The 26,316-nt window shown below is 45.2% G+C and overlaps 1 protein-coding gene across 1 annotated transcript in view; it reads left to right on the top strand.

Moving 5' to 3' along the window:
• The window catches only part of PIK3C2B (phosphatidylinositol-4-phosphate 3-kinase catalytic subunit type 2 beta), an 858,553-nt gene that overhangs the window by 638,585 nt on the left and 193,652 nt on the right, over positions 1 to 26,316 (top strand). Inside the window, exons 19-20 of the mRNA XM_082244643.1 lie at positions 22,802 to 22,982; positions 25,555 to 25,662. Of these exons, the coding sequence (XP_082100769.1) occupies positions 22,802 to 22,982; positions 25,555 to 25,662 (289 nt within the window). The remainder of the gene's footprint in view (positions 1 to 22,801; positions 22,983 to 25,554; positions 25,663 to 26,316) is intronic.

Here is a 26,316-nt window from a genome sequence, read left to right on the forward strand (position 1 = left end):
TCCCTTGTGCACAGACTCATGCTGATTCAGCAGTTTTCTAGCAGCAGCACCATTCGGCATCTATCATTCTCGAGTGTGAGAGTTATCACAGGTTTAGCGCTGGAACTCTTTTTGTTTTATGAAGAAGTTTACAGCCTATGACACTGTAGCTCAACTCCCTAGACGTGGATGAAAGAGACAAATTTATCAAAGATTGCAACAAAGGGTTGATCAAATGGTGGGTAAAGAACTTTGATCAACTTCCAGACAAATTCAAGGTGACCTTCAGGCACAGGGTTTACAACAGCAGTGTGAGGGTCAGTGTGAGCCGGAAGCAGTGTGTTGGAGGAGGAGCAATGTGTGAAGGAGTGGTGTGTGCAGCAGGGGAGCTGCAGCGGGAGACGCAGAGGGAGACATGTGTGGGGGAACCGCTGTGGGGAGGATGTGACTGGGACATAGAGTGACAGTCTGGCGGTAGCGGCGGAGAACAGACCTTACACTGACAGGACGTGAGAGGCAGCGGGTACTGTGACTAGAGGACGGCCGATCCGATGATCCATTGGGCGGGGGACCATACAGAGAACTGTGAGCTGAACTGCTCTGCTCTACTCTAATCACTGAGACATCAGTCATCAACTGACATCAGACCAGGGGTCCCAAACAGTTGGACTGGGAATACCTTAATACCTGGGAGGACTTGGCGACCGGGAGTACCTTGCGACCGAGAGTATCCATGTGACGGAGTACCTTGCGACTGGAATTAACCATGTGACTGGGAGTACCTTGCGACTGGGAGTAACCGTGTGACTGGGAGTACCTTGCGACTGGAAGTAACCATGTGACTGGGAGTACCTTGCGACTTGGAGTAACCGTGTGACTGTGAGTACCTTGCAACTGGGAGTAACCGTGTCACTGGGAGTGCCTTGCCAATGGGAGTAACCGAGTGACTGGGAGTAGCCTGCGATTGGGAGTAACCGTGTGACTGGGAGTACCTTGCGACTGGGAATATCTTGCGACTGGGAGTAACCGTGTGACGAAGTACCTTGTGACCGGTAGTACCGTGTGACTGGACGTACCCTAGCGACTGGAATTACCCTAGCGACTGGGAGTAACCGTAGCGACTTGGAGTAACCTTAGCAATTGGTAATGCCTTGTGACATTGGGACTGGGAGTACCTTAGCAACTGGTGAGCACCTTAGCAACCGGGAGCATCTTAGCCACCGGGAGGACCTAGCGGCTGGGAGGACCTAGCGACCGGGAATACCTTGTGACATTGTGACTGGGAGTATGATAGTGACTGGGAGTACCTTAGCGACTGGTGAGTACCAAAGCAACTGGTAAACACCTTAGGGACCAGGAGTTCCTTAGCGATCGGGAGTACCCTAGCGACTGGGAGTACCCTAGCGACCAGGAGTCCATTGAGACATTGTGTCTGAGAGTACCTTAGTATCTGGGAGTACATTGAGACTGGGAGCTGCTGCGAAGTAACGGGAGTAGGTTTAGTATCAGGGGAGAGTGAGGTAGTGTAGGTAACGAATAGCAGGTCGTTATCCTAATTATCCCCATAGGATAAAGGGGAATTATGTTCGACCAGATTGGGGATGCCACTCGGTGCACTTCTTGCTGCAACGCATGCTGTATGCGTTCCTTGATGAACCAATTGAGGGCGAATACTGCTGTGCAAGATGTGAGCGACTTGTTTCTCTGGACTCACAGATCCTGGTTTTAGAAATTAAGGTGGCAACACTACATAGCATCAACAACCTGTAAAGGAGCTTGGACATTACCCAGCAGGTGCTGGCGGGGGCCAGAATAGAGGAGGGTGGAGACGCAGGCAATCAGAGGTAGGCAGTTGGGTGACAGAAGGAGGGGAAGAGAGAAGAGCACTAGAGAGGCCAGTCCTGAGTTACTGCACCCCAACAAATATGCCAAGTTGCATGATGATGGGGATATCAGCTCAGGGGGGGGGGGGGCAGTACTGGAGTAGGCTGGAGTAGGCACCCTCCCTCAGCTGCCAGGAGAACGGCAAGTCCAGGAAGGAGGGGGGCTGAGACTCAGGAAAGGTTAGATAGGTAGTGGTAGTAGGGGACTCAATTATCAAGAGGACAGAGAGGGCAATCTGTCAAAACGATCGTGGTAGCCAAACAGTATGTTGTTTACCGAGTTCGGCAAATCACGGATCGGGTGGACAGATTAATGGGCGGGGCTGGGGAGAACCCTGCGGTCATGGTGCATGTAGGCACCAATGACATAGTGAGAGGAAGGTGGAGGATCCTAAATAATGATTTCAGGGACTTAGGGAAAAGATTGAGGAATAGGACGTCCAGGGTGGTTTTCTCTGAAATACCGCCTGTACCTCGAGCCACACCAGAGAGGCAGAAGGAGCTTGGAGAACTGAACAAGTGGCTAAGGAACTGGTGTAGGAAGGAGGGGTTTGGGTTCCTGAAGAACTGGGCTGACTTCTCAGTCGGCTACCAGCTCTTTAGTAAGGACTAGCTGCACCTTAATGGGGATGGTACAACTCTATTGGGGAGAAAGATGGCCACAAAGTTGGAGGGGCTTTTAAACTAGGTGTTGGGGGGGGGGCACAGAGGTAGAGTCAGTTAGTAGAGAGCAAAGGACAGAAGGTATTATTGGGGTCAGCAGTGACAATTCAACCTTAACGACAACCACTGGGGGGGGGTCTGTGCGGACAAACCACAGACCAAACCGGAATAAACTTAAGTACAAACCACTATCAACTTCTACAACACTAGGAGGGGTATGTGCAAATGCCAGGAGCCTAACTAACAAAATGGATGATTTGGAAATGTAAGTACATGAGGAGGACATAGACCTTGTGGGAATAACAGAAACTTGGTTGGACCCCTCACATGACTGGCTAGCCAATATCCAAGGGTTTTCTGTATATCGGAAGGACAGGGAAGGAAAAAGAGGGGGTGGGGTATGCTCCTAAGTCAAAAAAGAATGTAAAGGTGGTAGAGAGGAGTGACATTATGGAAGGGACAAGTACGGAGGAGGAATCCGTGCAGGTAGAACTCCATAGGCTAGAAGTAAAGGGGAATGTAATAGTGGGGGTATGTTTTCGGCCGCCCAACCAAAGGGAGGAGGTAGAGCTGGAATTTCTATCACTGTTGGGTAATGCAGCAAAGCTGGGGCCAGTCATCATATTGGGGGACTTCAATTATCCTGACATTGACTGGGAAGAGGGGACTACACACTCACTAAAGGCCCGTCTTTTTATGAATATCTTACAGCACAACTACATGTCTCAGTTGGTGAATTCTCCTACTGGAAATAATGCATTGCTAGATCTATTACTAATGACCCAGATCTAATCACAGACGTAGGAGTCTGGGACAAATTGGGATTTAGCGATCACAGGATGATCACATTTACCGTAAATCACAAGATAGCAAGGCAAGAGGGGAACATAAGAACCCTAAACTTCAGAAGGGCAAAGTTTCCTCAACTGTGCTCAATAATAGAGAAAATAAACTGGGACCAAACCCTAGGAACACTGACCACAGAGGAAAAATGGGAATGCTTTAGGAACATATTAAACAAAAGCATCTCACAGTGCATTCCTACGGGAAATAAATTTAGAAGAGCCAAGCACAAACCAGGGTGGATATACTGTAATGTAAAAAAACTTATTAGGGAAAAAAGATTGCCTTTAAGATACATAAATCGGAGAGGACGTTATTGGCTTTCCACCAATACAAGGAAGCGAATAAGAAATGTAAATACGAAATCAAGAAGGCTAAAATCGACTTGTAGAGACAAATAGCAGAGGAAAGTAAGAGGAACCCTAAGAAATTCTCTAAATATATTAATAGCAAAAAAATGAGGTCAGAGCATGTTGCACACATAATTAACGATGATGGGAGGATGGTTACAGAGGACACAGAGAAGGCAACTGTGCTAAATGCTTTTTTCTCCTCAGTCTTTACACCGGAAAAGGAGGGGCATACTGACCATGACTGTATGGTTAGCAGTACATCACAGGACATGCTGCTATGGCTAACAAAGGATGAAATTATGAAAAGGCTTGCTAACATTAACACAAATAATTCACCAGGACCGGATGGCGTGAATCCGAGAGTACTCAAAGAACTCAGTAAAGTTATATTTAGACCACTGTTCCGGATCTTTGCAGATAGTATCTTGACAGGAACTGTACCAAGTGACCAGGAGGAAAGCTAAAGTGATACCAATATTCAAAAAAGGGCAGAGGCATATCCCGGGAAATTATAGACGGGTCAGCCTGACGTCAATGGTATGTAAATTACTAGAAGGGATGATAAGGGACTATATCCAAGAATCCGCTAAAGTCAACAGTATCATCAGCAGTAATCAGCACGGGTTTACAAAAGGACGTTCTTGTCAAACCAATCTGTTAACATTCTACGAAGAGGTGAGCTAGATAGGGGGAGAAGAAATGATTGGTTGAGGAAGGGTGAGGGTGCTAGAAGGCGTTTTTATATATAAATAGTATTCTTGCCTAAAGTGTAATTCACTTTATTATGAGGTAGATGTCCACCTAACCAACATTATATAAGCTATAAGTGTTCCACAAAGAGCGTGGAGAGAAAAAGAAGTATGCTTCTTAGTGAAGAACCCTACTTCTTTTTCTCTCCACGCTCTTTGTGGAACACTTATAGCTTAGATAGGGGGAGACCTGTGGATGTGGTCTATCTGGATTTTGCTAAGGCATTCGATACAGTTCCCCACAAACGCTTAATTTACTAACTCAGATCTGCAGGCATAGATCACAAGGTTTGTTCTTGGATAGAAAACTGGTTAAAGGGGCGTGTCCAAAGGGTGGTAATAAATAACTCGGACTGGAGTGGTAAGTGGGGTCCCCCAAGGCTCAGTCCTATTTTGTTCAGTTTATTCATAAATAGCATTGAGGATGGGATCATTAGCTTAATCTCAGTTTTTGAAGATGACACAAAAATAAGCAGGGCAATAACTTCACATCATCATGTAGAAATCTTATAGAATGACCTGAACAAAATAACAGAGTGGGCAACTACATGGCAAATGAAGTTTAATGTGGAGAAGTGTAAGGTATTGCACTTAGGGACTAAAAACATAAATGCAAAATACGCTTTGGGGGGATAGGTTCAACATGTATAAATACATAAGGGATCCAAATAGTGAACTTGGTGTTGAGTTGTTCACTTTAAGGTCAACACAGAGGACAAGTGGGGCGCTCTTTACGCCTAGAGGAAAACAGATTTCGTCTCCAAATACTGAAAGGTTTCTTCACCGTAATAGCTGTGAAAATGTGGAATAGACTCCCTCCAGAGGTGGTTCTGGCTAGCTCACTAGATTGCTTTTTAAAAAGGCATGGATTCTTTCCTAGGTGTACATAATATAAATGGGTACTAACATTTTTTTTTAGGTAAAGTTGATTCAGGGAATATCCGATTGCCTCTTGGGGGATCAGGAAGGAATTTTTTTCCCCTGCGGTAGCAAATTGGATCATGCTTTGCTTGGGTTTATTTTCGCCTTCCTCTGGATAGACAGCGGGTATGGGATTATATGGTTGGGTTTTCAATACGGTTTTTTTTTTTTTTTGGTTGAACCAGATGGACTTGTGTCTTTTTTTAACCTGACTAACTATGTAACCTCTGGGGGAATCTAGAATGGAGAAAGATCTGGGAGTCTTAGTAGAAGATAGACTAAGCAATAGCATGCAATGTCATGCTGCAGCTGCCAAAGCCGGCAGAATATTGCATGTATAAGGAAGGGGATATATTCCAGAGATAAATCTATAATCCTACCACTTTATAAAACCATGGTCCGACCACATCTGGAGTACTCTGTCCAGTACTGGTCGTCAATCCTCAGAAAGGATGTGTTGGAACTAGAGAAAGTCCAGAGAAGGGCAACTAAACGAATTAGGGAATTGGAAGACCTTAATTATGAGGAGCGTTTGCAAGCGCTTGATTTATTCTACCTGGAGAAGAGACGCCTGAGAGGGGACATGATAGCGATTTACAAATACCTCAATTGTGATCTCCGCATAGAAAAAAGACTATTCAGTCACAAGGAATGTAAGAGGACACGAGGCCATACAATGCGATTACAGGAGAAGCGATTTAACCTCAGGCTACTCAAGGGTTTTTTTACAGTAAGGGCAATAAGATTTTGGAACTCTCTTCCACAAATGGTGATAACTGCGGGGAGTATGGCTACTTTTAAAAGACTCTTGGACGTAATACATCTCAAAGATCAAACCATTAAGGATTATAGTAAATGAATATGTCCACACACACCTACACAGGTTGAACTGGATGGACTATTGTCTTTATTCAACTTCAACTACCATGTAACTATATGTAACTGTGTCAGCTTGCACTATACGTCACCATCTGAATGAAAAGGGACGCTATGGTAAGAGCCCCAGGAGGACCCTCCTGCTGACACAAACATAAAAAATACAGTTTGTAGTTTGCCAGAACTTACCTAAGGAAGGCAAAATCTTTTTGGGAGAATGTGCTGGGGACAGATGAAACGAAATTACAGGTTTTTGGTAAAGCGCATCATTCTGCTATTTTAGAAAAAGAAATGAGGCCTTTAACCACCTTAGGACCGGAAGGTTTTACCCCCTTAATGACCAGGCCATTTTTTGCAATACAGAACTGCGTTACCTTAACTGACAATTGCGCGGTCGTGCGACGCTGTACCCAAATAAATTTGATGTCCTTTTTTTCCCACAAATAGAGATTTATTTTGGTGGTATTAGATCACCTCTGCAGTTTTTATTTTTTTGCGCTATAAACAAATTCTGAAAAAAAAAAACAATATTTCTCTTACGTCCTCCGACAGTCGCCGCCTCCTCGAAGTCCTCACTGATGGGTATTGTCTTCCTATCCGTAGGAATAGCTAGGCATGTAGACTTAGTCCAAAGACAAAAATAGCATATACACACCCACGGGGGCTGTCCCATCCGGTCAATACCCCCCCTGCATCACCACTCCCAACTCAGTTTTAATTTTTCGGATGAAGATGGATCATGCAGTGCTGGGATTCGGACAGCCGCCCTGGTTCTCCAGGGCACAGAGGGTCAGATGGACCCCCAGCCCGCCATCGAGCGTTCAGCTATGGTTCGCCCTGGCATTAAGAATGACCCATCCCTGTTCGCTGCAGGGATGCAGCCGTGAGGTGGCTACCTTACATTTGGAGGACGAGCCAAGTCCTCCGGGCGTTGTGTCCTCTTTTGGGACGCACAGGGCCCGCAAGTCTGTGCAGGTTTTTCCCTGCCCTGCTGAATTTCATTACACTGTTAATGAAATGTGGCGCACGTTAAAACGTCCATTCCTGGTACCTAGTCGGTTCAAATTGCTTTATCCTTTTGCGCCGGCTACGGAATCGCGATGGTGTGTGCCTCCACAGGTAGATCACACTGTGGCCGTGCTGAACAAGGCTACCTTGGTTCCTACTGAGGATACCCCGGTTTTCCGGGATCCCACGGACCGGCGGTTGGAGTCTCTAGCCCGCCATTCCTATACGGTGGCGGGTTCGTTGCTCAAACCCGTTTTCGCGTCCGTTATGGTGGCTCAGGCGGTGGCTGATTGGATTAAGATGCTTAGAAGCAACCTAGTGTCTGATGACGTGCCGCCTGCACGACTGGAAATGGTGAACCAGATCCACCAAGGAGTCATGTATCTGTGTGATGCAGCCCTGAATGAGGCCCCCTTGGTGGCTCGCCTCTCGAGTGTCGCGGTACTTAACCGGCGACTGATATGGCTGAAGAGCTGGTCGGCCGACCAGTCCTCGCGGAAAACTGTTGCTGATTTTCCCTATGCTGGCTCTCGCCTTTTTGGCGAGGGGTTGGATACCTTGGTAAAAGGCGTCACGGGGGGCAAGAGCACTATGCTACCCCAGAACCCGAAGAACAAGTCGTTCCGTGGCAAGCGGGGTTCTGCGCCTAGATCAAATCAGGGGTCCTTTCGTGCCTTTCGGAACCAATCCAAGGGCAAGCCCTTCAAGGCCCAAGGCAATCAGAAGAAACCCTGGGCGGGTAAGCAGAAGACCGGCAATGCCGGCTCGGCGGGTCACTCCGCCTCTGCCTGAAGGGGCGCCCTCACCCGTTTTTGGGGTGGGGGGACGTTTGTGCGGTTTCCTCCAGCCTTGGCTGCTCCGGATCTCGGACAGGTGGGTCCAGGAAATCGTTCGATCAGGTTACAAGATCGAATTCCTTTCCAGGCCGGTGGACAGATTCTTTCCCTCCAATCTACATCTGCTTCCGGGGCGTTTGCAGGACTTGCATCAAGCGGTGCAGGACCTGCTTGCTCAGGGGGTGATTGTCCCGGTGCCTCATCGGGACAGGTTTCGGGGGTTTTATTCAAATCTGTTCACTGTGCCCAGGAAGGAGGGCAAAGTGCGTCCTATTCTGGACCTGAAAGCACTGAACCGCTTTGCGCGTGTTCGGAAGTTTCGAATGGAGTCTCTCCGTTCGGTAGTGGCCTCCTTGGGTCCAGGAGAATTCCTAGCTTCGATAGATCTGAAGGATGCGTACCTGCACATCCCCATTTTCGAGGGTCATCAGCTGTACCTTCGGTTCGCTATCGCAGAGGACCACTACCAGTTTGTGGCGTTACCGTTCGGTCTCGCTTCGGCACCCATGGTGTTTACCAAGGTGTTGGCACCGGTTCTGGGCCTGCTGCGGGCCCAGGGCATTGCGGTCCTGGGGTACCTGGACGATCTACTTCTGAGATCGCGTGCCAGTCAGGACCTTGTGCGCGATCTGTCCATCACGGTACAGACGCTCCAGGAGTTCGGGTGGACCATCAACACTCAAAAATCAGCGTTGTCTCCGTCGCTTCGCCTTCCCTATCTGGGAATGGTTCTGGACTCTGCTCAGGCAAAGGTATTCTTGCCGGAGGACAAGCTCCGGACTTTGTGGGACGAAATCCGGTCCCTCAGGGACAATCCGTCCTCGTCACTCAGGACCTGCATGCGGGGCCTGGGGTTGATGGTGTCGGCCTTCGAGGCTATTCCCTTTGCCCAGTTCCACACGTGGGCTCTCCAGATGGAGATCCTGGCCAGGTGGGACGGACTTCCTCAGTCCTTGGATCTGGATGTCTCCTTGAGTCGCCGGACCAGATTGGCTCTTCTGTGGTGGATCCAGTCCCCGTCGGTGGCGGAAGGCAAGTCCTTCCACCCGTTGGTGTGGACAGTGGTTACCACGGACGCCAGCCTGTCGGGCTGGGGTGGAGTCCTGGGCAACCTGTCTGCCCAGGGCACTTGGTCGGAGGAGGAATCCTCCCTCCCGATAAATGTGCTGGAACCACGAGCAATAAAACTCTGTCTCTTCCAGTGGTCAGACCGTCTCCAGGGCCTGCCTGTTCGCGTACAGACGGACAATGCTACCGCGGTTGCTTCCATCAGCCACCAGGGGGGCACCAGGAGTGCTCGAGCAGCCCGGGAGGTGACCGACATTCTGTCTTGGGCCGAGACTCATGTCCCGGCGATTTCGGCAGTTCACATTCCGGGTGTGGAGAATTGGCAGGCAGACTATCTGAGCCGCCAGACCCTGGACCAGGGGGAATGGTCCCTACACCCGGAGGTCTTTCAGATGCTGTGTGCGAAGTGGGGATCCCCAGACGTGGATCTGTTCGCATCCCGGCTAAATCAAAAGGTGGGAAGGTTCGTGGCAAGAACGCGCGGATGCGTTGGTGGCCCCTTGGCATCAGTATCGTCTGATGTGCGCCTTTCCTCCAATTCAGTTACTGTCCCGGTTCCTTCGCAGATTGGTCTCGGAACCGCACATGGTGATTCTGGTGGCGCCAGACTGGCCTCGCCGGTCTTGGTACGCCGACGTTGTTCGCCTGGCAGTGGCGCCTCCGTGGCGTCTGCCTCTGCGGGAAGATCTCCTGTCTCAAGGTCCGATCTTCCATCCTGCTTCACAGTCTCTGGCTTTAACGGCCTGGCTGTTGAGACCCAGGTCTTGAAGGACAAGGGTCTATCTCCTGAGGTTATTCCTACCCTGATCAAGGCTAGAAAATCCTCCTCTGGTAAGATTTATTACCGTACCTGGAAAGCCTATTTCACCTGGTGTGAGTCCAGGGGGTTCTCCCCTCGTTCTTACTCTGTGTCAAAAATTTTGGCTTTTCTCCAGTCTGGAGTGGATCAGCGCCTGGCGCTGGCCACAATGAAGGGCCAGGTGTCTGCACTGGCTGTTCTTTTCCAACGCCCTTTAGCGTCTCATTCTTTGGTGCGCACCTTCATTCAAGGTGTGCGACATCTGGCTCCTCCCAGGAAGGAGCCTTTACCTCCATGGGACTTGAACTTGGTTCTGTCCGCGTTACAGCGTCCTCCCTTTGAAAACATCAGGGAGATATCGTTGCCTCTGCTGTCTAAGAAGGTTGTCTTTTTAGTGGCGATCACTTCGGCTCGCAGGTTGTCGGAGCTGGCGGCGTTGTCTTGCCGCTCCCCTTACTTGATCATTCACGAGGATAAGGTGGTTTTGCGTCCACCCCCATCCTTCCTTCCCAAGGTGATCTCTGAATTTCACCTTAATGAGGACATTGTTCTGCCTTCGCTTTGTACGAAGCCTAAGCATCCAAAGGAGATTGCTTTGCATTCCTTGGATGTTGTCAGGGCGATCAGGGTTTACCTGTCGTCTACGAAATCCTTTCGGAAAACGGATTCCCTCTTTGTCCTTCCTGAGGGTCCTCGGAAGGGCATGGCTGCGTCTGCAGCAACTATTGCCAAATGGATCAGACAGACCATTGAGCAGGCTTACGCCTTGAAGGAACGGGTTCCGCCCTTCCCTGTTAAGGCGCACTCTACCAGGTCTTTGAGTGCATCTTGGGCCTATTGGCATCGGGCCTCGGTGGCCCAGGTGTGCAAGGCGGCGACTTGGTCGTCTGTGCACACTTTTTCCAAGTTCTACAAAGTAGACTTTCTGGCATCAGCTGATGCTTCTTTTGGCCGTAAAGTTCTCAGTGCGGCAGTGCCATGATGGACCCTTGAATTTTTTCTCTGGGTCCCTGGCTGTTGGCATTTGCTTTCCTGGGCTGTTGCTCCTGTTGAGCATTGTTTTTTTTCTGTTGCCCAGTTGGTTCTCTTACGTTGCATGTAAGATTCCTTTCTCTGATGTGGGTACTGCGTTGCCTTTTCTACGGTTGCGTCTCCCACCCCTAATATCTATACTGCTTTGGGACATCCCATCAGTGAGGACTTAGAGGAGGCGGCGACTGTCGGAGGACGTAAGAGAAAACTGAATTTTTGTAAAATCTTACCTGTAAAATTCCTTTCTCTGAGTCCTCCGACAGTCGCCGCCCCTCTTTTGGGGTTCTTATTACCTACTGATATGCTACCAAACTGAGTTGGGAGTGGTGATGCAAGGGGGTATTGACCGAATAGGACAGCCCCCGTGGCTGTGTATATGCTAATGCCTTTTGTCTTTGGACTAAGTCTATATGCCTAGCTATTCCTACGGATAGGAAGACAATACCCATCAGTGAGGACTTAGAGGAGGCGGCGACTGTCGGAGGACTCAGAGAAAGGAATTTTATAGGTAAGATTTTACAAAAATTCATTTTTTTTACTTTCTGCTATAAAACATTCCCTAACAAAAAAAAATATCTAATTTTTTTTATCAATTTAGGCCAATATGTATTCTGCTACATATTTTTGGTAAAAAATATGCCAATAAGTGTATATTGATTGGTTTGCACGTGTCTACAAACTAAGGGAAAGGTTTATGTCTTTTTTTTTTTTTTTTTTTTAATAGTAACGGTGGCGATCAGCGTTTTTTAGCAGGACTGCAACATTGCGGCGGGCTGATTAGACACCTAAATGACACTTTTGACACTTTTGAGGGGACCAGTAACAATATTTCAGTAATCAGTGCTAAACAATATGCACTGTTACTGCGCTAATTACACTGGCAGGGAAGGGGTTAACATCAGGGGCGATCAAAGGGTTAAATATGAGCCTAGGGGATGCTTTCTATCTGGGGGATGGACTCACTGGATGAACACAGAGACCTGTGTTCATAAATAGGAGGAACACAGGACCCCTGTGATGATTACTGACAGAAAAGCGGTCTGCCTTGTTTACATCGGCAGACCGCCATTCTGTCTCCATGGGGAGCTATCGTGGGTGCCCGGCGAACATCGCTTCCGCCGGACCCGCTGATTGGCTCCCCCTCTAGCCCATCCGCGCGTGCCCCCCTTACTATCTGCTACACAAAGTGACTTACAGGTACACCGTTTTGTGTTACAGAGCCGACCTGCCACAGTAAAACTACAGAGGCTGGTCTGTAAGTGGTTAAAGAAAATAATTCAGTCCCTACAGTCAAACATGGTGGAGGTTCACTGATGTTTTGGGGTTGCTTTGTGGTTTCAGGCACTGGTTGGATGGAAATGTACATTGGTCTGCAAAATACAAAGATTATCATTGGAGTTTGTTATAGACCTCCCAGTATTAATGAGGAGGTGGAGACTCAGCTCCTGGCACAGATAGAAGTGGCTGCAAGGGATGGGACAGTGATAATAATGGGGAATTTTAACTACCCAGACATTGACTGGAGTAATGGGACTGCTGGAACAGTTAAAGGGAAAAAATGTATAAACCTATTACAAGACAATTTTATGGTACAGTTTATTGAGGTCCCCACTAGAAATAATGCTCTGTTGGACCTGGTATTCTTAAACCATGCCGAGCTTATTAATAATGTTCATATAAAAGAAGATCTGGGTAACAGTGACCATAATATCATTTAATTTAATGTTAGCTGTAAGCAAAAGACGCATTCAGAAAATATAAAAACACTTAACTTTAAGAGAGCAAGTTTTCCAGGGATGAGGGCTGCTCTCCAGGATTTAGACTGGGAGAGGATATCGGCATCGATTTACACAAAAAAGAAATGGCAAATTTTCAAAAAGACTTTAAAACAGTAATTTTATGTTCATAATCAAATTTCAATTGCTCTTCTGAACTTTTTTTTTTTTTTTTACTCATGTGACTGGCACAGCACTAATTAGGGCTGTTATATACATATTTAGTCAGCTTGAAAAGAGACACAAGTCCATCTAGTTCAACCAAAAAAAACAAAAAAAACCCCATATAATCCTAAAAAAATTAAAGTTGAAAGGATTAAAAGAGGTGCATGGAAGCCAGCCAGCCCCCAGTCTGATGTACTCACCCTCCAGTCTGCCACCATCCAAGTAGACCTGTCTCATGATATGAATAAAGAACAGGGGTTTAGTTGACACGCATTTGCAAACGCATGTGTAAGCTGCAGGGCCACTACACGGCACCCTGTTTTACCTGCAGTCCTAACACTTTCTGTTTTAAGTGTCTCCACAATGGAAGCACATGGCTGCTAATGGATAAATGGGAGACAGGTGTAGGGCTGGCAGCCCAAACCTCCCCCAACCTGCTCCCATCTAGGACTGGTCTAATATATCAAAAATCTAATAGCGATGTTGTAGCGATGGTACAAACTGAAAAGGACCAGCTGAGAAGCATACACCTCCATCCCCTTGGCAGATGCAGTATAAAACACAGATTGGGGCTTTATATGAGGCATTAGCCTGTAAAGCACAGTGCCTCCATCCCTAATTTCATAAAGTATTTGGGACTTTAAGTGAGACACAAGCAGGTCATAAATATAAAGTGCCAGCGCTTAGGATAAAATGTATATACAATAAATATCAATAAATATCAATTATAGTGGCTGCTGCTGATAAAAGGGGGGTGCCTTTAAAATCAATAGAAAAATAGTGTATCAGCGCTGCTCAGTGTACTATATAATAAGAATGGGTATCTCAACCACACTATAAATAATCTGTGTTAGTAAATAAATAAAGTGATATACTAGTGTTGAATTAATTCATAAATGACTAAGGGCTCTTTCACACGGGCGTTCCTTTTTTTTGCCCGATCAGGTCCTTTTTTTTTTTTTGTAACGGACACGGATGACACTTGTGTCATCCGGTCCGTATGTCCGTTTTTCATCCCATCCGTTTGCGGATGAAAAACTGACATAATGCATGTCTATGTAAATACGGATGTCTGCGGATGACACCACTGACATCCGTTATTGCTTCCGTTCCGTTTTTTGAAAGGAAGAAAAAATAGGGTTCTCCTCCGTTCAAAAAAACTGAACTGAACTGAACTGACAAAAAACGGATGTCAGAGGATGATCATCCGATTTGCATAGAGATACATTATGTCCGTTTTTCATCCGAAAAACGGATGGTATGAAAAACGGACATACGGAACGCCCGTGTGAAAGAACCCTATGGCTTCTTTCACACGATCCGCCTCCGCAGGCGGATCAGTGTTGCTCAGCGGGGATCGATCCGCGATCCCCGCTGAGCCGGGCGGATGACAGCTCCGTCTCCGCTTGCAGAGCGGAGAGGGAGGTGTCTCAGCACCCGCTGCCCTCTATGGGGGATCGGAGGAGAGCGGACCGCTTGTCCGCTCTCATCAGATCCGCTCCGATTACTGAACGGATGGAAAAATAGGGTTTCCATCCGTCCAGATTTCAGCACAGGATCGGATGCGGATGGCAGCGGGTGTCAGCGGAGGTGACCTCCGCTGACACCCGCTGCCCCATAGAGCTGCATGGAGGATCCGATCAGATCCGCCTAAAAAACTGACAGACGGATCTGATCGGATCGCCCGTGTGAAAGAGTCCTTACATGAGTCCATGACAATACAATACATCTCAAAGCATATAAATGTGATGCATAAAATAAATGCAATATATAACATTAAATTGTCCAGTGCTTCAGTGATAAATTATAAAAGAAATACCAAACTCATAAAAGTCTGTAACAAAAGTTCATATAATATTCCTAAGTGCTAGGTGCCAGTCTCTGTGCAAAAACTAAATCCACACAAAAGTGCTCAGTGCTTGTTTAGTGAGGATGAGACATCCAAAGTGCCGGTGCTCTCAAAATATGAGTAGGTGCTCCCCTCTCGGTCCCCTACTCACCAAACCGTAGTGCTATGTAAGCCTTAAGGATTGCTCCTCACTGGTTTAGGAACAGCGGATACCACCAAACAACGATACGTATACCAGAGCACACTCCAACTAGCACCAGTCTGACTTACGTACTCTAGCTAGAGGCATCATCCCGGTATAACCACGCAAAGCCAGCCAACGTAGGTCTACATCGCTGGTCGTAAAGTGGTTAAGTGAGACACAAGCAGGTCTTGCTATTGGTCTCCATCCCTGTATATGAAAATCTGAGGTCAAATCAGACTGCATCCACCAAAAACGCACGAAAATCGCACGGTGGGACTTTAAGTGAGGCACCAGCCTGTAGGCAAGGCACCTCCATCCCTGGTTATATGAAGAATATAGGCTATGTCGGACTTTAAGTGAGACACCAGCAGGTAATGCCCAGCGTCTCCATCCCTTTATCAGAAAAAATGAAAGTTGAAAGGATTAAGAGGTGCATGGAAGCCAGCCAGCCCCCAGTCTGACGTTCTCACCCTCCAGTCTTCCACCAACCAAGTAGACCTAAACATATAATCCTATACCCACGGTAAATCCAGAGGAAGGTAAAAAACCCCAGCAAAGCATGATCCAATTTGTTACAACAGGGGGTAGAAATTCCTTCCTGATCCCTTGAGAGGCAATCGGATATTCCCAGGATCAACTTACTATACTTACCTATAAATGTTAGTACCCAGTTATATTATATACATTTAGGAAAGAATCCAGGCCTTTTTTTTTTTTTTTAAAGCAATCTACTGAGTTGGCCAGAACCATTTCTTGAGGGAGTGTATTCCACATTTTCTACTGTTAGGAAACATTTACGTATTTGGAGATGAAATCTTTTTTTCTCTAGACATAAAGAGTGCCCCCCCCCCCCCCTGTGATGCCCTTAAAGTGAATGACTTAACACCAAGTTCACTATATGGACACCCTATGTATTTGTTTGTGTTGATCATATCCCCCTTTATCTACTCTTCTCAAGAGAGAATTAATTCAGTTCCTCTTATCTTTCTTCATAGCTGAACTCCTCCATGCCTCTTACCAGTTTGGTTGCCTTTCTCTGCACTTTCTCCAGTTCCCCGATATCTTTTTTGAGAACTGGTGTCCAAAACTGAACTGCATATTCCAGATGAGGTCTTACTAATTTGTACAGGGGCAAAATGATATCTCTCTCTGGAGTCCATACCTTTTTTAATACAAGAAAGGACTTTGCTCACTTTGGAAACCTCAGCTTGGCACTGCATGCTATTATTAACCACTTCAATACCGGGCACTTTTCCCCCTTCCCGCCCAGGCCAATTTATAGCTGTTAGCGCTGTTGCATTTTGAATGACAATTGCGTGGTCATGCAACACTGTACCTAAACCAAATTTATGTCATTTTATTCCCACAAATAGAGCTTTCTTTTGGTGGTATTTGATCACCGCAAGGTTTTTTCTTTTTTGCTAAACAAAAAAAGACAGAAAAGTTTTATGTTTGTTATAATATTTTGTAAATAGATACGTTTTTCCTGCACTCATGAACACTGATGAGGCCGCGCTGACAGGCACTAATGAGGAGGCACTAATGAGGAGGCACTGATGGGGTGGCACTAATATGCGGCACTAATATGCAGCACTGATGCTTAAAATATTTTTTTCCCAGCAAGAACTCATCTATGTGGTCTTTTATTAAACTCTCCAGTATCTTCCCGACTATAGAAGTTAAACAGGTCTGTAGTTACTTGGTAAAGACTTTGATCCTTTTATAAATATAGTCACCACAATGGCCCTACGCCAATCCAGTGGTGCTATTCCAGTCATTAACAAGTCCCTAAAAATTAGAACCAATGACAGAGCTCAATTCTTTCAGAATCCTAGGGTGGATGCCATCTGGCCCAGGTGCTTTATCCACCTTTATTCTGTCTACATTTTTCTGTACCATATCGCTTTTGAGACATAGTGGATCATTTGGGGCTGTGTCAATACCATCCACATTATGGACATAAGCTCCCCCATGCTCCTTTGTATACACAGAGTTGAAGAATGTATTTAATAAATATTCCTTCTCTTTGTCCCCAGTCATCCACTCCAGATTATTTTGTAAAGGGCCTACATGCTCAGACTTGATGTTTTTACTATTAATAGATTTGAAGAATTTTTGGGGGTTTGTCCTACTTTTGCAATTTGTCGTTTGTTTTGAATTTTTGCGGCCTTGATTTCCTTTTTACATATTCTGTTTTATTTTTTGTAACGTTTGAACGATGATAGTGTTCCTTCATTTTTAGATTTTTTTAAAGCTTTTTCCTTATTATTTATATTCTTTTTAACTTTGGCAGTGAGTCACATAGGTTTTTTTTTTGGCCTTTTAAATTTATTACCCATTGCAGTGAGTTCACCTGCAGTCTTTTTGAAGAATTCCCGTTTCTGCTCTGTGTTCATCAATGCCAATATTCCCTCCCAGTCTAAGTCTTGAAGAGCAGCCCTCCTTGAAAAATTTGCTCTCTTAGAGTTAAGTGTTTATATTTCCAGTATGAGCTTGTTGCTTATGGTCACTGCTACCTGGATGTTCTTTTATATGTGTAGACACAGATAAACATTGTAGAGAGCATACATCAGTAGAGTAATAGAAGTCCCTCCCAAAAGATCTTTACCTGCAGATGCCAAAGAACAGGTAACGATCATGTGACCACACAACAGTAATGCAGGTATAAGGTACTTAGAAAAAAAAAATTGTGTGTCATGATACACTATATTGTCAAAGGTATAGGGACACCTGCCTTTACATGCACATGAACTGTTTTTTTTTTTTAAATAAGAAAAGTTTTATTGAAAAAAATAAAGCACAGTACAGATCATGAAACATTGTACATACGTGAAGCAGGACATAAACAATTCCATCAAGTGTATCTGGACATAGGCAACCTATCCAAAACATGAAAGAATGCTCAAAACAAAATAACAGTCTCAAAACCTCATCACCTCTTCCATGGTAATGTCTAGTACTGCCTCCAGCTGGCCACCCACTCAGCTCATGGTAAAGAATGTGCATGTGAGTCACAATATATGGAAAAGGTAACTACCCATCGGGGGTGGGATCCAAGAGTCATCAAACACCCATGGGACCCAGTACCCCTCCAATCCCACTTGTCATCCTCCCAACACATATCACTGCAAGAGCCTCTGCATTACCAGCTCCCCGGGGGACATTCCAGGAGTGTCGAGACCATAGTTTTTCGAATTTATGGGGCCGACCTCTATGTTGGTAGATATATTTCTCTAGTATAAGTGTATCGCCCATGCTAGCCACCCACCTTTTAATAGAAGGAGAGGTCTCCGACTTCCAGCCAAGAAGTATAACCTTCCATGCCTGGAACAGGACCCTAGAGAAAGCAAGTCTCGTTGCGTCCTCCGGGAAGACCTCCTCAAGAATGCCCAGGAGACAGTGAGTCGGCTGCACGGGGACAGAGACCTAGAAAATTCTGTTAAGTATACTTAAGACTCGATGCGAGTATTAGTGAAGTTTTGGGCATCACCTCAAAAGACGAATAAGGTCACCCGGGGCTCGTTTACATTTCACACATACCGGGTCGGCCAGCCCACCCTTCCGGTGAAGCCTAACTGGGGTATAGTGTGCCTGCAATAGTATGATCAACTGAGACCCCTTTTGAGACGTATTGAGAAGTATGAGCCAGTTGTAAGTAGTAGTATACATGCACATGAACTTTAATGGCATCCCAGTCTTAGTCCATAGGGTTCAATATTGAGTTTGCCCACCCTTTGCAGCTATAACAGCTTCAACTCATCTGGGAAGGCTGTCCACAAGGTTTAGGAGTGTGTCTATGGGAATGTTTGACCATTCTTCCAGAAGTGCATTCGTGAGGTCAGGCATTGACGTTGGACAAAAAGGCCTGGCTCGCAGTCTCTGCTCTAATTCATCCCAAAGTTGTTCTTTCGGGTTGAGGTCAGGACTGTGCAGGCCAGTCAAGTTCCTCCACCTCAAACTCGCTCATCCATGTCTTTATTAACCTTGCTTTCTCTGTCGCTCATTGACAGACGTAGCCCTCGTTGATTCAACACACTCGGGTTATGCTGCCCTCTACAGGAGTAGGACTAGACAGGAAAGAAAACACTCTGGCCACACCTTAGGGGCAGTCCCAGAGGGTATATCCTCTCTCTCTCTGCTACAGCAAATCAGTTTATTTCTGTCTAGTTAGGAGTAAGGACCTAGATACCTTGCTGGTCTCTACGGTCCTGGCAGGATTTTTTTCTTAGAAAAGATTTTTTAGACAGCTTTTTTTCTCCAGTGTTCCTGTGAGATCTTCAAGCCTCCTCCAGGAGGGTTCAAGAAGGGCTGGTCGGACAGACAAAAGACCGACTCAGCCAAACCTGAAGCAAAGGACTACACAGCCTGAAGGTGCGCCCCCACCCGGCTTGAGGGTGGGGGGACGTCTTCACTGGTATTCAGGGCATTAGATCGAGCATCGACCACTGCTACCGGTGCGATTCATCCCTTCCAATATCTAAGTACTACAGGGAGCGGTAGTTACCGTTCCCTGAACAGATCATTTTCTTTACCTTTTCCAAAGATTAGCCTCAGTTCCCCACAAGAATCGGATCCGGTTGAACAGACAGACCAAGGAGCCTCTAGCCGGGTGACTTCGGTCCCTGTGGTTCAACCAGGAGAAATCACCACTCCTGATAGGAATCAGGTGTCTGATAAATGTGTGGGAACAGAGAACGATCAGACTTTGACGGATGGCCGGGGCCAGATAGCTCTAGGGCAGCCTGGTTCGGATCCAGTCAGCGCCAGTTGTCCTGGAAATTCTAGGATGGCCTCTTCAAGCCGGTCTGGCCGACTTGGACATGCTAGTCGCGGACGTTCCTTGGGAACTTCTTCTCAGAGAGTGTCTGCGGTCTCAAGGACCGATCTTCCATCGTGCTTTACAGTCGCTGGTTTTAATGGCCTGGCCATTGAGACCCAGGTATTAAAGGACAGAGGTTTGTCAGCTTCAGTTATTCCTACTCTAATTAAGGCAAGGAAAGCTACTTCCAGCAAGGTCTATTATCGCACATGGAAGACTTATATCGCGTGGTGCGAATCGTTAAGAATTCCTCCACGTACCTATTCGGTGACCCGAATATTGGCCTTTCTGCAAAAGGGGGTTGAGCAGAAACTAGCCTTGAGCACCATCAAGGGTCAGGTTTCAGCATTAGCAATCTTCTTTCAGAAGCCTTTGGCTACAAAATCCTTGGTGCGGAATTTCATCCAGGGGGTGCGGCACCTGGCTCCACCAGTCCGCGCGCCCTTACCGCCTTGGGATCTTAATTTGGTTTTGTCGGTTCTGCAGAAACCTCCCTTTGAAAACATCAGGGAGATTCCCTTGCTGACTTTATCCCAGAAGGTAGCCTTCTTAGTGGCTATCACTTCTGCACGCAGGGTGTCAGAACTGGCTGCATTGTCATGCCAGTCCCCATACTTAGTGATTCATAGGGATAAGGTAGTTCTTCATCCTAAGCCATCCTTTCTTCCAAAGGTGGTTTCAGACTTTCATCTGAATGAAGATATTGTACTACCTTCCTTGTGTCCTCAGCCCAATCTTCATCGGGAACATGTGTTGCATTCCTTGGATGTGGTTCGGGCAATCAGGGTATACCTGAAAGCTACGGAATCGTTCCGTTAGACGGATTCACTTTTTGTGATCACGGATGGCCCCAGAAAGGGGTTGCCTGTATCTACCGTGACTATCTCCAAATGGATTAGACAGACGGTGGTACAGGCTTATTCTATTAAGGGTCGGAGTCCACGTTCCCTGTTAGGGCGCACTCCACTCGAGCGCTCAGTACTTCCTGGGCCTTCCGCCATCAGGCGTCAGTGGTCCAGGTATGTAAGGCGGCCACCTGGTCGTCGGTACATACCTTTACAAAATTTTATAAGATTGATGTGATGGCATCGGCGGATGCCTCATTTGGCCGCAAGGTTTTGCAGGCCGCAATTTGAGGAGACCGGTGGTCTACCTCGAGGGTTTTTTTCTGTTGGAATTTTCTGTTGAGTCTCATCTTTGATTGATGAGCATTGAAGACTTCTAGTTGGCACCGGTTGGGCCTTCTAGATTGGATTTAATTTCCATTTTCCCACCCCTCATTTGTGGTACTGCTTTGGGACGTCCCGAGTGTGTTGAATCAACGAGGATTACGTCTGTCAATGAGCGACAGAGAAAAATGGATTTTTGTAAGATCTTACCGTAAAATCCTTTTCTCTTAAGCTCATTGACAGACGTAGTACCCGCCCCTCTATTTTGAGTTGGGTTGGGTTAAATTCTCTAAACACTGCTTTGTGACATAACTGATTTGCTGTAGCAGAGAGAGAGAGGATATACCCTCTGGGACTGCCCCTAAGGTGTGGCCAGAGTGTTTTCTTTCCTGTCTAGTCCTACTCCTGTAGAGGGCAGCATAACCCGAGTGTGTTGAATCATCGAGGACTACGTCTGTCAATGAGCTTAAGAGAAAAGGATTTTACGGTAAGATCTTACAAAAATCCATTTTTGTGCACTGGTGCGCAGTTATGTTGGAACAGGAAGGGGCAAGCCACAAACTGTTCCCACAAAGTTGGGAGCATGAAATTGTCCAAAATGTCTTGGTATGCTGACACCTTAAGAGTTACCTTCCCTGGAACTAAAGGGCCAAGGCCAACCTCTAAAAAACCCTGCACTAGAATCCCCCCTCCACCAAATGATTTGATTTGGTCAAAATACTCACTTGCCTATTAAGTGTGCACAGAGTGTAAACTAGGGAGGCAGATATTCTTTAGTAAAGATCACAGGAAGTGAAGTACAGACCCTGCAATTTCATGCAACATTAAGGTGCAGTTCACACCAGAACGTGGTGCTGGAAAGGTATGTTCCGTGCGTGTTTCCTGCACTGTGCTGGAATTGAATGCCCTTGCAATCTGTTGTAGGTGCTAATATATTGCTAATGGCACCCCAAACACAGTTTTGCAAATCCCATTGCATTGGGAATGCATGGGTTCCAGTGTGATTCAGTGTAAACTGGCCTGAACAGATATTTATTTACTGAAAATGTTCTTAGCTTGGAAAGAAAAAAAGAATGCAGCCAGCACATCTGAGGACTGTGAACTGCAACATATTGCATTTTTGTTCTTGGGCTTAGTTATCCTTTTAAAGTAGTGAGTGATTTTGAGAATTACGGAGGCTTTTTGGAGGTGTCAAAGTCCATTTTGCCAATTCCAGTTTCTCTTATTTTATTATAATGTAAAGAATATTATATAATGCACTAGATACAAAAAAAGGAATCAGAATAATGGACTGACAGATAAACAGATGTAACTGTGTCAAGATGCTCTCAGTAAAATAGAGAGAGCTGGTTTCGTTTACAGTGTCTGAACAGGTGTGTGACTTATTGTCAGCTGTTTGTTGCCCCCCCAAATTGCCATGTAATGAGAGTGCAGAACACTGGCACAGGGAGAAACAATGCTACAGAGTACATGTACAGCCCAAACTGAGCAATTTAGTAGCCAGGATGTAAAGTCACATTTGTCTGTGGGAGAGAGACTTTAGACTTGAGCAGGCCAAAGTTATCCTGGAGGCTGAATAATGTATCGATGTGATGCTGAAACCCCTGTTTTGGAAACCTGCTTTAAAGAACTTTCAGCTAAAAAAAAGTTTGCAGAAAAGCGCTTAAACACACTTGGCAAGAAGGTTGAGTCTTTGAAAGCTCCCCCCTTGATGTGCAACCACCCAATATGTTTTTTACCACATGATCTCATATACTTTGTTGTCAATAGAACAAAATATTGCAATTCTGATTTGTATATATATTGATTTTTTTATTTTGTGATACACAGGCTTCTAAAGGACTGTTTGAAGGATTCTCAGTTCAGCATTCGCTATCAGTACCTGCTTGCTGCTCTCCTTTGCTGTTGTGGGAAAGGTCTAAGAGAAGAGTTTGATCGCCAATGCTGGCTTGTTAATATATTAACAAGGTTGGCACAGAAAGTCCGAGAAGGTGCTCCATCTGCCAGAGGGGTAAAATACTTATACTTATTTATTTTTCTTCTTTATGCATAGCTACATACCATCTTTAACTTCCTTTCCTTTTTTGGGAAGGGAAGTGGGGGACAAGTTAATGATTTTTCTGAACATTAAGCGCAACCTTAAGTGTCTGATCACTTAGAGACGAAGGCTTGAAATGGGCAGCTATAGAAAAGTTAAGCGCAACCTTAAGTGTCTGATCACTTAGAGACCCAGGCTTGAAATAGGCAGCTATAGAAAAGTAGTTTCCCTGTATGCAAATTTGGCTTGACTTTTTCATGTGTGTTCTCACCTTTTTTTTCAATTATATCCTATTTACCTATAAAGAATTAACCAACAGACAAAAATACAAAAAAAAAAAAAATTTTCTTAATAGTGCTTTTGATTGCAAAAGAAGAACCATGTCCTTTTCCTGTGTTTTTTTAATTGCAATCTGTGTTCCATTGGGAAGATCTCCCTTCACCTCTTGCCCTGTAGATAGAAACAGGATGTGAAAGGTAAATCTCCTCTTTGATTTTCCCTTTATTCATGTTCCAGTGACAAGTCAAAAATTTTCCAGAAGGTGCAAAGTCTGCAAAGCGAAACTTAGAGAAATGTGCTGTCAAACATTTTTGATACAGCAAGGGTTGATAGATCACAAGGGTATGTGTACTAGGTTTATTAGCTTAGTGCTAATGCATAGAATCCATGGTTTTCATACACTGCACAGTTAGCTAAAACAGCTGTATGCAGTTTGGAATAAAGAGCTCTAAAATATTAGGCTAGATTTGCACTATACACCAGCGGTTCTGGATGTGCTTTTGGCCAGAGGGCCAAAAAACTATGATTTGCATAGCTCAGTCTACTTTACGGAATTGAATAATTCTCTTGTTTTGTGGATTTGTGATAGAATGAAACTTGTGGATACCTTCTATTTTAAGAAGGCTTTACTGTGCTACACACTAATTAAAATTCAGGACTTTTGATTACTTTAAATTGTTATCACCATAACTGGTTTGGTTTATACTGTCTCATCAGTTTCTATATATACAGTATGTACTTCAGTTGCTGACTGTTTTACCAATGCTTTGCTACTATTGACAGTGAATGTTAAGAAACTGTACAATTCATTTGGGGCTTTATGGCCACTTATGTATACTAATATTTTAGTAAAAGAAAGCCAATAATATGTAGACACATTCACTGGTACTTGTGATGTAATATTGAAAAATATTTTTCTACTGATCCAAATATATTCTGCAGTTCTCCAGGGTATATTAAAATGGTTGTAAAAGGCCTTATGTTTTTTTTAATTTAATGCATTCTCGGCATTAAAGTGTTACTAAACCCACAACAGTAAAATCAGTGTGTATATGTAGTAAAGCATGCTTGTTATAGTCATTGCAGAACCTAAGGGGTTAATCCTCTGCATTGTTTAAAAAGGCTGTTCGATCATGTCTTCTTTGATCATCGCCTTCTTCCACTGTCTCCAAAAAAATAACCTGATATTTACAGAGCTAGGGGACAGGCTGCACCTGCTCAGTTTGTTTTGTATTGCTTTTTTTTCTTGGGAGAGTGCATGTGAGCAGCTTAGGGCTGGTCAGCACTGTCCAGACAGAGGGTCAGGAGTCCTGCATTCCCATTTGACAATCGTGGGAGAATGAAAACTCCTCCTACAAGCTTTAACCAGGCACTCATAGAAGTCACAAGACTACCGTATCTGCTGATTAAAAAAGGTATTTAGCAACTTATATTTACTAAAATATTTTCATGTTCTGTGTACTGTGAGAGACCTGGTATAGTGAACACAGGGTCCTGGGTTTAGTAACTCTTTAAGGTAAAAAACCTGTTTTCGCCCCCCCAAAAACTTACCTAAGCCCGATCCTAATCCAGCTCTGTGCTCTCTCAACCCATTGGACATGGAGGCCGCAGTGGGAGCGATAGGCTCCAGCTGCTGTCAATCAAATCCAGTGGTGAGGGAGCTGGGTGTGGGACCGAGTCGCATTGTGTCAATAGACGCACAGAACCTGGCTTGAGATCAAGCCCTTACGTGCATCACCATAGGATACAGATTCCTGTGGTGGCACATGGAGGAGAGGAGGAGCAGAGAGCTCTGCTCTCTCTCCTCATTGGACATGGAGTCCGCATCGGTAACGATTGGCTGGTAATAAAATGCAGAGGTGAGGGAGCGGGGGGTGGGGCCGAGTCACACTGTGTCAATAGATGCACACAACTTAGCTTAAAATCAAGCCTGTATGTGTGCCACCATAGGATGCAGCTTTCTATGGTGGCACATGGAGAAGAGGAGGAGCCGAGAGAGCCAGCGGAGGACCCGTGAAGAGGAGGATCAGTACTGCTTTCTGCAAAACCATTGCACTTAGCAGGTAAGTATAACATGTTTGTTATTTTAAAAAAATAACTTTATAGTCAAGAGCTAAAAAAAAGTAACTTGGATGAGTAGCAAAAATTAGCCCATCAGTATTACAATACAAGTTAAGTTGAATTTACCTAGTGCTTAATACCATGATTTTGATAAATGAGAGCCTTCGAAGACTTAAATAATCTTTATGGTTGTTTATTTGCATAGGAAATGCTTAAGAATGGATTGGAGGATGTCAAACAATTCTTTGCTCTGAATGGATCATGCTGTCTTCCGCTAAGTCCCAGCCTCCTTGTTAAAGGAATTGTACCACAGGTATTTTTTTTTCCTTTTTTAAGCATACAAGGCAGAGCTACTGTATATCAAATAAAATATAATTTTTTTTGCAGTTTTGTCAGTTTCACAAGATGGTCTTCTAAACCAGATGCCTATAATTCTTTTATATTGGTGTAGGCCCTCCAAAACCTTTTCTGAGGCATATAAGGCATCTATGACCATCTTCTAAAAATGCTAAGTGACAGGCTACTCTTTAAAATGGTCGTTCATACTTAGAGACCTGTGACAAATATGTTAATTAAAAAGTCACAGTAATGGCTTATCTTATTTGCATACTTGTTCTGTATCAAAGTGTTGAAGCTGGAGAACCAGCACCTCCATGCACATACATTTGCATAATGAAAAATCAAAACTGACAGCTAGTTCAATTGTAGACCGTGGTTAACAAAGTTTGGAAGTTTCAAAGCACAGATCCTTGCCAAACAGTTCATGGTCCCATCTGTCAAATGTTTTTTTTCACATGGTTAGCCATGCCTCCTTTTGCCTTCATTTACTAAATGAACTGAGCTAACTAATCTGGTTGGGACTTGTAATTTGTACTCCAAGAAATAGATTATATTGGCATAGCAAAAATCTTAACCATACAGTACAGGACACAGGTTTTTAGTTATTATATATAGGTTACAGCTACCT

This window comes from Pelophylax lessonae (genome assembly GCF_965119305.1).
Source record: "Pelophylax lessonae genome assembly, chromosome: 2".
NCBI classification, from domain to species: Eukaryota; Metazoa; Chordata; class Amphibia; order Anura; family Ranidae; genus Pelophylax; species Pelophylax lessonae.